Source organism: Podarcis raffonei, chromosome 1, assembly GCF_027172205.1.
Source record: "Podarcis raffonei isolate rPodRaf1 chromosome 1, rPodRaf1.pri, whole genome shotgun sequence".
Classification (NCBI taxonomy): domain Eukaryota; kingdom Metazoa; phylum Chordata; class Lepidosauria; order Squamata; family Lacertidae; genus Podarcis; species Podarcis raffonei.
Window position 1 is genome coordinate 57,130,391 of NC_070602.1, and position 15,141 is coordinate 57,145,531.

At 41.5% G+C, this 15,141-nt stretch overlaps 1 protein-coding gene across 1 annotated transcript in view; it reads left to right on the plus strand.

Annotated features, from left to right (window-relative positions):
• Nucleotides 1-14,744, plus strand: part of LOC128413739 (catalase-like) — a 29,525-nt gene extending 14,781 nt beyond the window's left edge. The window contains exons 2-13 of the mRNA XM_053388142.1: nucleotides 1,238-1,409; nucleotides 2,211-2,321; nucleotides 2,855-2,985; nucleotides 4,153-4,257; nucleotides 5,037-5,162; nucleotides 5,448-5,639; nucleotides 5,755-5,907; nucleotides 9,136-9,274; nucleotides 10,212-10,342; nucleotides 11,953-12,060; nucleotides 13,855-13,941; nucleotides 14,597-14,744. Of these exons, the coding sequence (XP_053244117.1) occupies nucleotides 1,238-1,409; nucleotides 2,211-2,321; nucleotides 2,855-2,985; nucleotides 4,153-4,257; nucleotides 5,037-5,162; nucleotides 5,448-5,639; nucleotides 5,755-5,907; nucleotides 9,136-9,274; nucleotides 10,212-10,342; nucleotides 11,953-12,060; nucleotides 13,855-13,941; nucleotides 14,597-14,602 (1,461 nt within the window). The 3' untranslated portion in view covers nucleotides 14,603-14,744. The remainder of the gene's footprint in view (nucleotides 1-1,237; nucleotides 1,410-2,210; nucleotides 2,322-2,854; nucleotides 2,986-4,152; nucleotides 4,258-5,036; nucleotides 5,163-5,447; nucleotides 5,640-5,754; nucleotides 5,908-9,135; nucleotides 9,275-10,211; nucleotides 10,343-11,952; nucleotides 12,061-13,854; nucleotides 13,942-14,596) is intronic.
• Nucleotides 14,745-15,141: the final 397 nt, after the last annotated feature.

A 15,141-nucleotide genomic window follows, 5' to 3' on the forward strand; every position in this document is an offset into this window, starting at 1 on the left:
TACAGAGCTTTGGAAATACAGGCATACAAAACGTAGATCGTGTCAGTAAATTCAAAACTGACAAAAATCAATGATTTGGCAAACGGAAAAAATGCAGTGTCACCAAAAAAAACACCTCACCAACCTAAGCCTAGGTACATAAATACAAAGCAAAATAAGAAATAACCAACAGCAAAGTTTCTGTTCTGTTCTGGCTATACTCCAAGGAGCCAGAAGGAGAGCAGTAGATAGCAAACAGCTAGCTCCCACATCATTCTTCCAAAAGGCAGATGTTGGTAGGGCAATGATGGTAAGCCTCTGGGAAGTACCAAATGTAGGAGGTATTGCTACACTTATGGTGCCTTAGAAGCCATAACTGGGCATTTTGTTTTCAGTGTTCTTTTTAAAAAAGTGTTTATTGAACACATTTACAATAAAGGCAACCCCTGATTTGCATGGGGGGGTTGCATTCCTGGCCTTTGCGTGCATTGGTGGAGTGTGCATAACCCCCCCCCATTGCACCTGCCCTCCCATTCTGCCCCCCCCTGCCCTCTTCTGTGTCTTAAACAATCCGCATGTCAGCAGTCGGATATCAATTGAAAGCATGCAAAATGGTTGCTGCCTGTATTAAACAACCCAAGATATCCGAGTCTTATATTACACAAACAGAATTTGCTATGGAAATATATTATATAAAAAGATACATTTAGCCTTTAGTAATAGACCATGTGTAATATCCATGACGTAGTCGGGAAATTCAATTACTTTTCATGCCTCAGGCTTTAAATTATTAACTTTTCTTAAGTTGCTGGAAAACCAAGCAGTCTATTTTGAAAGCTTAAAGGTAAAGCATAAACACAATTAAGTACTTAATTACTATGCCCTTCAAAATCTGGTGACATTCAAGTTTGGAGGTGCAGCAGGATGTTACTTATTCAACTATTTCTGCCTCAACATTAATTTAATAATGAGAACTCTTTGAAATGGTTTTCCTTTTTTCACATTTCTATTGGTTCTATTGCTTTTTTAACATCTAGATTCTTATTACATGCAAACCTAACCTCTCCTAATAATTCCTATTATAAAATGATTGAGTTTAATGCTGGAAGTAATTTCCCCTGTAGTGTAAGAAAGCATATTACATCATATGTTTGTCAAATTAACCTATAAGCACATTCACTAAACGACAAAAAAAGTAAAAAGCCAAGTGTACTTTTCCTTGTTCTAGTCCTGATGTTTTTTCCCCTTTTGTAATTAGAAACCAGATAACGTGACCACAGGAGCCGGTATCCCAGTGGCAGACAGTTTAAATCTCTTGACCGTGGGTCCACGAGGCCCTCTTTTGGTTCAGGATGTGGTTTTCACAGATATGGTGGCAAACTTTGACCGAGAGAGGATTCCAGACAGAGTTGTACATGCCAAAGGAGCAGGTTAGTGTTAGAAGCTGCTTGTTGTTTTATAAAATGAAAAGATGGAGAATTAAATATTATGAACTGGCTTTGTGTACAGAGGGAACAAGAAAGCAAAGAAGTTCCCAGAATGTGTTTCACTCAGTTTTGTAGTGCTGGACTTAGGTTGTTATACCAAGAACGTGACTCCTGCCGTGGGCCTCAGACAAGCTCTGCATGGGCCTGATTCAGACACAATCCTCAGCCAAATCATGGCCCAGCACCCAGCAGAGTAGCAAAAGCAGGAGTAGTGAAACGACCGTATTCTCCCATCTCTCTTTGGTGTACCAGCACACTGCATGTTGACCTTCAAACTATAGTTAAGCTGAACTATGATTTAAAGTGGTGAGCAAATCAAGGCATTGTGTGAGAGAGTGAAAAAGAAGAGTTGCTTCTGCAAGCATCTATACTATACATAAAGTGTCCTTTTCCTTCATCTGGGGAGAAAATAGGCCAAAACATTAGCAACAATACACCCAAGAAAAGCAGAGATCTTCCCCCAACTTTTCTTGGTCTGTGTATCAATACTTGGCAACTGATAGTTGTTCGAACTTTGCCTGCATTCTGATTGATCTCTACAGTTATCTCCTGAATAGTTTCCCCTTATTAAAAATTAGTTCTCTGTTAATTATGAATCCAACAAAAAATTTGGCCAGTTGTTGTACTTTGTCCTTTATTTGCAGCCTGGAATCAGATATTTTTACTGAAGTACGTGGTGTTTAGACTGCTTGTTTTTGCTTATCTTCAGTTTTTAATAAAAAGCAACCATTTAAAACATTTTAGGAGCTTTTGGCTATTTTGAAGTGACTCATGACATCACCAAGTATTGCAAAGCAAAGGTATTTGAGCATATTGGCAAAAGAACTCCAATCGCTATGCGATTCTCTACTGTTGGTAAGTCTTTAAAAAACATCTCTTTGTGTGTCCATTTTATTTGTGTCATGTGTACACATGCATTCATTAAATGGGTACTTAGAGGAGCTAATTTTGTTAGACTTGTATTATTTAGGAGCTATTGGCTATTTTATAGTGACTCATTGCCAGCTCTCAGCAAACCAAACTAGGAAATGATTGTGCAATAAACTCTTCCCATTCCGTTCTTCTTAAAAATTATAAATGGCAACATAATAGGTACAATCATCAGCATAATCCTTTGAATTGGTCAAGATCATTCCTGGTGCTTTATAACATTCATTAGGTGAAGGCTAGGAGGGTAGTTTACACATGTGATGGTCCTGGTATGTGCAGTTCATGCTTTTCATAGCTGCGTTCTCAAGGCAGCTATGTGAGCCCTTTGCATGACTGGCTTTGAACTTAAATGTTTCGTACTAAATTGCCAGTATTAGAATGGATGCCAGTCTCCAGGGTTGAAGGAAAACTGTGTGCAGTTCTCAGAGTGTTCACGTTTATAAACCTTCCTTTTCTAGCTGGAGAATCAGGGTCAGCCGATACAGTCCGTGACCCTCGAGGCTTTGCAATGAAATTCTATACAGAAGATGGTAACTGGGACCTTGTGGGGAACAACACCCCCATCTTCTTTGTCAGAGATGCAATGCTGGTAGGTCAACTCATGTTTATTTGAGCACCCCAAATAAGTTAAGGGAGAGAGAAAGGCACAAAATACCTGAATCTGTTTCTTCCATGGGGCTTATTTTTAAAAATCAAATTACTGTTCCTGTGCCCAGAGGAATCATCTGCTAACATAAAGTACCTTTCTGTTAGCTTCTGAATGGTCATAATTATTGTTTTTGTCCAGATGTGTATTCTCTGTAATTTGAGCATTGAGGTTGCCTTTCAGTGTTTCATTTCAGTTCAGATTTTTTAATTAAGGTGAGCACATTCAAGTGATGCTCTGAAAAATGAGCTGCTTGCTCAAATGTTTGCAAGCAATATGGATTGCAATATGAATTGCCTGAGAGGGATCGTTGAATCAGCCAGGCTGCCTTGGAGAGCAAGTTCCAAAGAACATTCTAAAAAAAATGAGAAACCTTTATCTCTGAGCACATTCACCTTTGAAAATCATTGGGTGCTTGTGGACTGAAATGGGAGGTGTTCCCTTCTATACACTGGGTTCGGACCATTTAAATCTTTAAAGATTAACGCCAGCACTTCAGATTGTGTCAAGAAAAGCAATGGAAGCCATACAGTTGCTTTAGTGCTGGTGTAATTTTCTCCTCCACTCATTTTGTTAATTAAGGTGACGGTTGCATTTTCACTAGTTGAAGTCTTCTCGTAAAATCTTCAAAGCCAGGCTGCTGGGTGTTGCAACATACATTTTGGAGCAGCTGTAACCAGTATATTGACCAAACCTACCTGAGAATCCAGAAAGCATGATGGACTCAACACTGCTCCCCAAATTACAAACCTGTTCCTTCAAGAGGGGCAGGGAGGGCATAAGTTCCATTGTTCATTGATCCTCTCCCTATGAACACCTCTGTCTTGTCAGGGCCGAGTTTCAGTTTTTTGTTTTTGTGAACAAATGCAGTTTCTCATGAGTTTTGTCAAAGTTTAACAAAATAGGAATAAGCAGGAGGATATAATATTGCAGTTTTCAGGATCTCTTGATGATTGTCCCAAACAATCACTGCTCTCTTGATTGTTTTTAAGATTTATCATTGCTCAGAGTAAGTTCAGATATATTGAACTTGCTTCACAGATAAAAGACAACTTATAATAAGGGATGTACACAGTAATGTATTTTTCATTTCTATTTTGATTGTATTAGTTCATGTCCTTTATCCACACCCAAAAGAGAAATCCTCAAACTCATCTGAAAGATCCAAACATGGCATGGGACTTCTGGAGTCTTCGCCCTGAGTCCCTGCACCAGGTAGGATTTACTCTTTCTATCCCGTTTTTTCTTTGCCTCACTGAGAGCCAGTGTGGTGTAGTGGTTAAGAGTGGTAGTCTCGTAATCTGGTGAACCGGGTTCGAGTCCTCTCCCCCACATGCAGCTGCTGGGTGACCTTGGGCCAGTCACACTTCTTTGAAGTCTCTCAGCCTCACTCACCTCACAGAGTGTTTGTTGTGGGGGAGGAAGGGAAAGGAGAGTGTTAGCCACTTTGAGACTCCTTCGGGTAGTGATAAAGCGGGATATCAAATCCAAACTCTCTTCTTCTTCGCAGACTGAGTCAACTTTGTTTCCTCCGTTTATCCTGTGTGCACCTTGGGACATAATTCTCTGGCTCTCTCAGATGGATTATGTGGAAACGAGATATTGCACTATTGATGTAGGGCAAAGACTTCAGGAGTGAGGGCAGAATATTATGCTGAAAATTAATTATGGCTGGAGCATTCTTCAGTGCAGAGAAGTCCAAAAGTGTACTTGGTTTTAGTTATGTGAGTTTCACTGAGGATAGCCGAGGTAGATTTGTTAGTTTCTTGGTAGTGTCGCCCTCCCTGTGGAACACCTCCCTTCAGATGTCAAGGAGCTAAAGAATTACACAACTTTTAGAAAACATCTAAAGGCAGCCCTGTATTAGGAGGCTTTTAATGTTTTATGGTTTTTTATTATGTTTTTAGATATGCTGTAAGCTGCCCAGAGTGGCTGGGAAAACCCAGCCAGATTGGCAAGGTATAAATAGTAAAATTACTATGCTTTATTTTTAGGTGTCGTTCCTGTTCAGTGATCGCGGCATTCCAGATGGATTTCGTCACATGCATGGCTTCGGATCTAATACTTTTAAGCTGGTAAATGCTGGAGGAAATGCCGTATACTGCAAATTTCATTTTAAGGTAATAATTTCAGTTTTCCTGTTCAGCACTTGTTAATAAACATTTCCTACTTCTAAATAAGTATTACTGGAATATTAACATATTGTTGTTTACTTTACATGGTTTTGAAAATGTAGTTTTGCATTCCTAGTCTTATAAGATTTTCATATGATGCTTCAGTTTCTACATACAGACTGGTCTCCTTAATAATTTTAATATTTTTTCTTTCATTGTTACTAGTATGCAATTCTTAAGCAAAAAAAAATTAATGGAAATTTCTAAGTGATGTTATTTTGATTTTTACAGACTGATCAAGGAATCAAAAACCTTACTGTTGAAGAAGCAGGAAGACTGGCCTCTGAAGATCCCGACTATGCCCTGCGTGATCTTTACAACGCTATTGCTAATGCAAACTATCCTTCATGGAGTTTCTATATCCAGGTTATGACATTTGAACAAGCTGAGGCATTTCCATTCAATCCTTTTGATGTAACTAAGGTAAGCGTAATTCCTTTATCCTACATATTGGATATAAGGAATACAAGTTCTGCATTTCTATGGAAATATTTACGTGGAAACTATCTGTAATAAATTGTATTCTTGCATTTTATAGGTTTGGCCTCACAAAGACTATCCTCTTATCCCGGTGGGGAAGGTTGTCTTAAACAGAAACCCTGTCAATTATTTTGCTGAGGTGGAACAAATTGCCTTTGCTCCAAGCAACATGCCTCCAGGAATTGAACCTAGCCCTGATAAAATGTTACAGGTAAGGAGTATAGTATTTTTATATTTATTTCATAGTAAAAAGCCTTACTGAAATCAATATGCATTATGTCCACAGCACACCCTGATCCACCAAGCCTGTAACTCTATCAACAAAAGAAATCAGATTTGTCTAATATGACTTGTTTTCGGGAAAACTGTGCTGGGTCTTAGTAATCACAGCATCCTTTTTAAAGTGCTCATAGACCAACTATTTAATTATCTGTTCTAGAACCTTTCCTGGTATCGACGTCAAGCTGACTAATCAGTAGTTACCTGGGTCTTCTCCCCCCCCCCTTTTGAAGCTAGAGACTACTTTTGCCCACCTCCAGTCTGCAGAGACCTCCCCTGTTCTCCAAGAATTCTCAAAGATTATAGGCAGAGACTCTGAGATTACATTCTCAAGCTTCTTTAGTACCCTAGGGTGCAGCTCATCAGGCCCTGGAGATTTCAATTCATTTAAAGTAGCTAGGTGTTTCCTAACTACCTCTTTTCCTCTCTTGGGCTGCAGCTCCCTCCTTACATCATTTATTCTGTTATCACAAGGTTGGGCACTGGACAGAGGCAAAGTAGGTGTTGAATAGTTCTGCCTTCTGTCTGTCACCCAATAACATTGCTTTGTCTTCTCCACAAAGCTCATTATGAGCTTTAGCAGCCATCCTGACCTTCATCCTTGTTGGCTACTCGTGTATACTCCTCCTTTGTGATTTCCCCTTTCTTCCATTTCTTATACATGCCCTTAACTCCCAGCTCACCTTTAATAGGTTTCTTTAGCACTGCCTCAGTTTCCTGTGCATAAATGAAGCTATTATCCCCAGTACCAGGTGCTCCCCTGTCATCTGTAATATTGTCCCCTCCCTCCCTTCAGGATTTAGTTTAAAACTCTCCTGTTCAGGTTCACGAAACTAAATCCCATATTTTAGAGCTGTGTGTATCACTGGTGTTTCATAAATAAATATTCAGCAGAATTAATTTTATAATGAATGATTTTAGAGTGTTGTTTGTGTTGTACTTTTGTATTGTTTTATTGTTGTTAGCCGCCCTGAGCCCGGCTTCGGCTGGGGAGGGTGGGATATAAATAAAAATATTTTTATTATTATTATTATTATTATTATTATTATTATTATTCTAATAATCTAGTTCTAAGAGTACTGCATTATTGCCAGTAGAGTTTTTTCCTTCTCTAGGGTAGAATGACTATGTTAATGTACTGCCAATTCAAACGTGTACTGCCTGGAAACATGCAAAATCTACAAGATCTTATTTTTTTCAAATATAAGGCAGTCCTAGAAAAAACACATGATTCTCTTGTGGCCTCATGTGATTGTGTTGTGGGAAGTTTGCTTATTAGCGAATATATAGTAACTTCTGTAGTAAGCTGTTTTAAATCAAAATTAAGAATGTAACTCCACAATGGCTTTCAACAGTCTCGGAGACTACAGTCCCAAAGCAGCTCATAAATTCTTTAAGAAGGTAGTCCTAATCGCACCTGGGGAGAGCCGTCAGATTTATAAACTTGATAATTACCTAGTTTCCACTATGGGAAACAGAATGCTGGATTGAGACCTTTTGTCTTCTCTTGCATGTTCTTATCACCCTGGCAAGAAACAATTCCTCCTTCTATTGGCATTAGGAGCAAGGAACAGCTTAAAATGAATGGATATTGCCACCACTGAAACCATATATAACTATTATTTATTATTGTTGGTTTAACAGAATGTTTTTATTAAGAGTTTCTGCGGGGACTCACAGAAAATAATTTGTACAGATATAAATCACCCGAAGGGACGCGGGTGGCGCTGTGGGTTAAAGCCTCAGCGCCTAGGACTTGCCGATCGAAAGGTCGGCGGTTCGAATCCCTGCGGCGGGGTGCGCTCCCGTTGCTCGGTCCCAGCGCCTGCCAACCTAGCAGTTCGAAAGCACCTCTGGGTGCAAGTAGATAAATAGGGACCGCTTACTAGCGGGAAGGTAAACGGCGTTCCGTGTGCTGCGCTGGCTCGCCAGATGCAGCTTGTCACGCTTGCCACGTGACCCGGAAGTGTCTGCAGACAGCGCTGGCCCCCCGGCCTATAGAGTGAGATGGGCGCACAACCCCAGAGTCTGGCAAGACTGGCCCATACGGGCAGGGGTACCTTTACCTTTTTAAATCACCCGAAACTCTCACACATCAAACAGCACATAAGGACTTTACATAAAAAATATAGTTGGCATGTGTTATGAAATCGGTAAAACAGAGCTCCATCCTAAAGTTCTGTCTTTTGGGTTGTATCTTCCTGAAGATTCAGCTTTATGCTGGCTGGAGGGGAAATGATCTCTTCTTGTCCACTTCTATTCCACAGCCATTCTCTCAAATGGATTGGCACTCAGGAACTAACATTTACAGCCTCTTAGAACGTAAAGTTCTAACTAACAACAAACAAGGAACTTAAAGAGCTAGGAAAATTCATAACTCACTTTAAAACGTTTAGGGAAACCTCACTGCTCTTAATGACTTCAGACCTTACAGAATGGAGACGAATGCTATCATCCAGACTGAGGTTCTGAGATTAAGGTAAAGGGACCCCTGACCATTAGGTCCAGTCGTGGCCGACCCTGGGGTTGCAGCGCTCATCTCGCTTTATTGGCCGAGGGAGCCGGCGTGCAGCTTCCGGGTCATGTGGCCAGCATGACTAAACCGCTTCTGGCGAACCAGAGCAGCACACGGAAACGCCGTTTACCTTCCCGCCAGAGCGGTACCTATTTATCTACTTGCACTTTGACGTGCTTTTGAACTGCTAGGTTGGCAGGAGCAGGGGCCGAGCAACGGGAGCTCACTCCATCGCAGGGATTCGAACTGCAGCCTTCTGATTGGCAAGTCCTAGGCTCTGTGGTTTAACTCACAGCGCCACCCGCGTCCCTCGAGGTTCTGAGCTAGTTGTCCATAAAAGTGACAGCTCTCTGCCTCACCTCTCCTACTGGGTATGCGTCCCTCGAGGTTCTGAGCTAGTTGTCCATAAAAGTGTCAGCTCTCTGCCTCACCTCTCCTACTGGGTATGCGTCCCTCGAGGTTCTGAGCTAGTTGTCCATAAAAGTGTCAGCTCTCTGCCTCACCTCTCCTACTGGGTATGCGCAGCTTTGTTTGAGTGATGTACAGCAGTGGGTTATACATGCACAGCAGGAGGAATGGAGCATCATAATCTCAGCCCCCACCCAAAGAAGAGGACCTTGAACCTTTCTCTTTGATGTATTCTAGGGTCGTCTTTTCTCATATCCAGATACTCACAGATATCGCCTGGGACCCAACTTCCTTCAAATTCCTGTAAACTGTCCATACCGTACTCGGATTGCCAACTACCAGAGAGATGGACGTATGTGCGTTTCTGATAACCAAGGTAATTCCAAAAGGTGTCTTCTGGAAGTAATTGGCAATATCATGTGCAAGGACTTTTTCTTCCTCTGCGTTTGTAACATGGTCTGAATATGTGATCTAATATTCCTTCAGGTTAGATGCTTAACTGTGAGTGAAATCCGTCACAACTTCTGCTCATGTAGTAGGACTTTAATTTACTCTGCTCCTTCCTATAGCCCCCCCCCCCCCGCCCCCAAAAATCTGTTAAGGAGAATCCCCCAACACCTTCAGAACAGATTCGGGGGATGTGCTGCGGTCAGTAGAGCAGAGGAAGGGGAAGTCCTGTTGTGTGAACAGAAGTCTGTTAAAGTTTGTGCCCTGACACAATGGAATATTGCCCTCTGTGGACTTTTACTTTTCTTTTGAAGCATATTTGACCTTATTTTAGCCATATGGATTCATACTTTCTAAAAATCAAAATACCTTTTCATCTATAGAGAAACAAGGAACAAATGCATGAGCACACTGCAAGCAGTCGTTTTGCCTCCAAGCATTTATGCCTACTGGTGGGAAAAATGTAATAAAATTATATTTAAAGTCATGCCAAGGTGATTGTACTGCTTCAAAGATCTTCTGTAAATTAAGCTTTGGTGCTCAACAAAGAGCTTATAATAGGCAGGTAGCTGATCTTTCTTGAATGTTCAACTAGATTCCATTCAGAGTATTCTGTTTATCAGTAAGGACATGCAAACAAGAGAAGTAGTATTTAAGAAATTAAGTAACTGGGAAACAATATCCTGATCAGTTTTCACTTGGACATCAGGATCAAATAGGAATTGGAGAATAAGTGAGTTGAGAGACTCCAGTTGACCTTTTATCTAAAAAGAGCTATTGCTGTACACTGACCTTTTTTTGCAAATGTTGATAGCTAGGTATGTGGCACTCCTAAAACACACATACAAACATATATATTTTTCTAGATGGTGCTCCAAATTATTACCCCAACAGTTATACTGGCCCTGAAGACCAGCCCAGCGTGAAGGAGACCAACATGTTTGTTTCCGGTGATGTACAACGCTTCAATAGTGCAGATGAGGACAATGTGTCTCAAGTAAGCAGAGTAGAAATGGAAGATTACCTTATTTTGGACATGAGTTGAATATACAAGCTGATTTCATTTTAATGAAATGAATTGACTTGCTGGAGACATCTGCAAAATGCCTGCTTTGAAATGGGTTGAAGGTTTTTTGTGATATCGTTCCATCTTGCTGTAGCTTCCCTATGCCATTACTGCATTACCCTTTTGTTACCCTATTAAGTTGTAGAGTTTCATATACCCCCCCACACACAATAGATAAATGAAAGCTCTTTTCTAGGCCTGTATGCAAACCTAGACCTACTCTAGGGAGACCCATTGAAATCAATGAACATGACTAACTCAGGTTTATTAATTTCATGGGACTGCTGTGAGCAAAACTTTACTGGATATAACTCATTGTAACCTGTGCCTAACAGCAGGCAGAAGCTCTCCAACAGAGCACTCCTAGCTACAGGAGGGTGCTGTAAGTTACCCCTATTCCAAACTCTGTCCAGGGGCCTCTGGGAGGAGCTCTGCAGGCTGAGGCAGCAGGTAGGTTTCTGCCAGAGTTTTGAGAATTGGGCCCAAGGTCAAATGGCTGACCTAAACAAGGTTTGGAATAGGTGCAAGTATGTCCTTGTCCTGTCTTGGCCCTCCGTGACCAGGGCCGTCTTACCCATAGGGGTGTGGGGCGCTGGGCTCTCAGGGGCGCCAGGCCGAGAGTCCGGACCCGAGAGTTGAGTCCAGGGAAGAGCCCGCCCATCGGTCGGAGCACCGCGGTGGGCTCTTCTGCTGCGGCAGGCTCTGCGCTGCGAGTTCAGGGGTGACCAAGCCAGCAAGATGCTGAGGCGGCCGGCCGGCTCCGTCCTCCTGCGTGCCTGGGACTGGGCAACCTGGTTGGGGGGTGTGCCGGGTGGATTTTTGCACCCCAGCACCGCATATGCTTAAGACAGCCCTGGCCACCACTGCTGCTTTTTGGAATTAGGCCTGTGTAAATTACTTTGGCTTAAGTTCAACCAGCTGAGCCAAGGTGAGCATCTTATGCCAGCATATGTCGGGCTCAAACAGGATGAAAGGTTTATGCTAATATAGGCCTGATTGAGCACCAGCTCAGCCAGGAAAGCCCAAGATCTGCCAAATGCAAACTTACTCATCCTGGTGGTGGCTTTGGATTGTGCTGTAAATTGAAAACCTGAGACACATCTCAGGAATAAGGCTGGTGGACATCCCTTCTGTTTCCTGTGTTGGTGGTGGAGTTTAAAGTCAGTAGTGAGACTTTCTCTTAGCTCAGTTTTTATTACAGATAGGTAGCCGTGTTGGTCTGCCATAGTCAAAACAAAAAAAAATTTTTTTTCTTTCCTTCCAGTAGCACCTTAAAGACCAACTAAGTTAGTTCTTGGTATGAGCTTTCGTGTGCATGCACACTTCTTCAGATACCAATATCTGATACAGATATCTGAAGAAGTGTGCATGCACACGAAAGCTCATACCAAGAACTAACTTAGTTGGTCTTTAAGGTGCTACTGGAAGGAAAAATTTTTTTTTGTTTTGACTCAGTTTTTATGTTATTTTAGAAAACGTCTGAATAATTATTCAGCACAAGATGCTCCCATAACGAGAGACGAATTTATTTTCATTTAAAGGTACGCATATTCTATACCAAAGTGCTGAATGAGGAAGAGCGTGAGAGGCTTTGTGAAAACATTGCTAGTCACCTTAAAGATGCTCAGCTTTTTATTCAGAAGAGGGCTGTAAGTGAAACTGCTACTTTTATCTGATGATATCTGAACTATCCTTCTAATGTACATCCTACAATAATTCTAGAAGATAGAGTTCTATACAGTGGTGCCTCGCAAGATGAAAAGAATCCGTTCCGCGAGTCTCTTCGTCTTGCGGTTTTTTCGTCTTGCGAAGCAAGCCCATTAGCGGCTTAGCGGCTTAGCGCTATTAGTGGCTTAGCGGGCTTAGCGAATCAGCTGATAAGCGGCTTAGCGGATCAGCTGATCAGCTGATAAGCGGCTTAGTCGCTTGGGGAAAAGGGGGGGGGGAACCTGCAGGAACTCACAAGACATTTTCGTCTTGCGAAGCAAGCCCATAGGAAATTCGTTTTGCGAAGCACCTCCAAAACGGAAAACCCTTTCATCTAGCGGGTTCTCCGTCTTGCGAGGCATTCGTCTTGCAGGGCACCACTGTATAAACATATTGTAAAATGCATAAAAATTTAATGTAAGACAGAGAAAATGTTTACGCTTGAAAAGTTATCCAGCCTTCTAATTACTTGAAGTGCTTTTTTAAATACTATTTAAAATAGGATAAATAATAGCAGAATAGCTAGCACAGTACTTCTAGCCATGGAAAGACAGCCTCCCTGCTTGCTTTTTCAAGTAAGACCTGGATATATTTAGGACTGTTTAGGTCCATGCTTGGCACAGAAAGTGCATGAACAAAGCTACAAACAAAGCAAAAATTACATTTCAACTTTGGAGGGAAGCTGTGTAATACTATGGTCACAGGAGGTAAATTGGAAGCTCTTTCATTCAAACCCAGTTAGTAGTTTCAAATCTCCATGTCAATAGCAGATGGCATAGTTTACATAAAATTTGAGAAGGTAAATTTAAGAAATTCAAGTGTTGGTGCTGACCTTTAAAGCCCTAAAGGGCCTCGGCCCAGTATACCTGAAGGAGCATCTCCACCCCCGTCATTCAGCCCGGACACTGAGGTCCAGCTCCGAGGGCCTTCTGGCGGTTCCCTCACTGCGAGAAGCAAAGTTACAGGGAACCAGGCAGAGGACCTTTCTCGGTAGTGGCACCTGCCCTGTGGAACGCCCTCCCATCAGATGTCAAGGAAATAAACAACTATCTGACTTTTAGAAGACATCTGAAGGCAGCCCTGTTTAGAGAAGTTTTTAATGTTTGATGTTCTATTGTGTTTTTAATTCTGCTGGGAGCCGCCCAGATGGGCAGCATATGAAGAAGAAGAAGAAGAAGAAGAAGAAGAAGAAGAAGAAGAAGAAGAAGAAGAAGAAGAAGAAGAAGAAGACAACTAGATTAGGACCTGAGAGACCAAAGTTCAGATTCCCATTAATTGTGGGAGAAAATTCCCTCTGTGGGTTCAGTATGGGATTGTTTTTAATGTTTGATTTTTTTCATGTTTTTAATATTCTTTTGGGAGCTGCCCAGAGTGGCTGGGGAAACCCAGCCAGATGGGTAGGTATAAATAAAATAATAATAATAATAATTATTATTATTATTATTATTATTATTATTATTATTATTATTTATTATTACATAGAAGAGGCTGCTGTATCAGGCTCATGGTCCATCTTGCCCAGCATCCTGTTCTCACAGTAGCAACCTGATGCCTGTGGAAAGCACCCCAGCAGGATAGGTGCACAACAGCACTCTGCCCACCTGCAGTTCCCAGCAAGTGGAATTCAGAGACTTACTGCCTCTGACCATGGAGGTGGAACATGGGAAGAGAGGGGGCTTTGGATGAAATTTTAATGCAGGCTTATATTTGCTCTTCAACTTCCTTTGCCAATCTAGGTGAAAAACTTTACTGATGTTCATCCTGATTATGGTGCCCGCATCCAAGCCCACCTGGATAGGTACAATGCTAAAGGCAGCAAAAAGGTATGGAAGCATCTTCAGTTTACTTGGTGTTGAGTGGCTAAGGCATTAAGAAGTAACTTGCAGTAGACCAAATGTTTTCAGTAAGTTTCAGTGGCTTGGTTTTGGAAATGTAAAACTGCGAAAAGAACTCCACTCACACAGAATGGCCCCACTGGAGGAAGAGATCATTTTTATTGATTCTTCCTTCCCCGTGTAGACCCCTTAATGCCTCTGTTTTTTATGCGTAAATTCATGAACATAACCACACTTAATTGGGTTGTTGTTTTTTTCAAAAGCAAACATAGCAATCTTGTAATGAGAGTAAAAAAACCAAACTCTGTTTTTATCAAATTTTAAAGTGATGTACATTTGTTATGATGGTTACTTTATTATACCTCAATAACTAGAGTGTTTCCCCCTCTAATTAAAATGGCAGTTCTGAACTTATTAATTAAGATAGAAAATCAATATTGGACATAGGCTGTGAGAATATTGAAGCTTTAAACAAGGGGTAAATCTGGATTTGGTCTGTGAGGCATTTCCACCTTCCACTGCCCTTCCCCACAGCAACTGGACTTTGGGTTATAAAGTGATGCTATGTTTTTATGAAGTCATCAGATTCCTGTTCACCATTCAAAGCTTTCAGATACTTAGTGAGCTTTTTTTGTCTCCACAGGGATGAGTTCAGGTTTTCCAGCTTCTTCCATGTTTGGGCAATCACCTTCCATGCTGTTATGAGAAGGAAACTATTCCATTATTCTAGCATAAATCTTTTGGATCATCATGGGAAACTGACAATAAAGTGAGCTGTGGTGAACACCGAACCATTTTATGTCAGATGAGACTTATTTCTGTATGAACCTCAGTCCAAAAACAAGACACTTTGGTGTGCACTTTTCCAATCCCGCCACATCCTCTCCAACACATCAGGGAAGAAGCTGCTGGGTAGATGTGATGGCATTGTTGTGGATGGAGCCAGCGGCAAAGCAGCTTAAAGGTGTTGTCTCTGATTCTGGTCTTTACAGAGAATGGTTTTTGGCCCACATTACACCAGTCCCCCTGTTCCATCTGAATCCACAGATCAGATTCCCAAATTTGTTTCAGAGAATCGAAATTTTCTGTCTTAATATCACAAATAATTTTATAAAGAATAGACAGCATCCTCTTTGAGTTTGGGGTTGAATTGAGCACTAAGTTTTCAACCGGGGTTTGTTCTCTGAT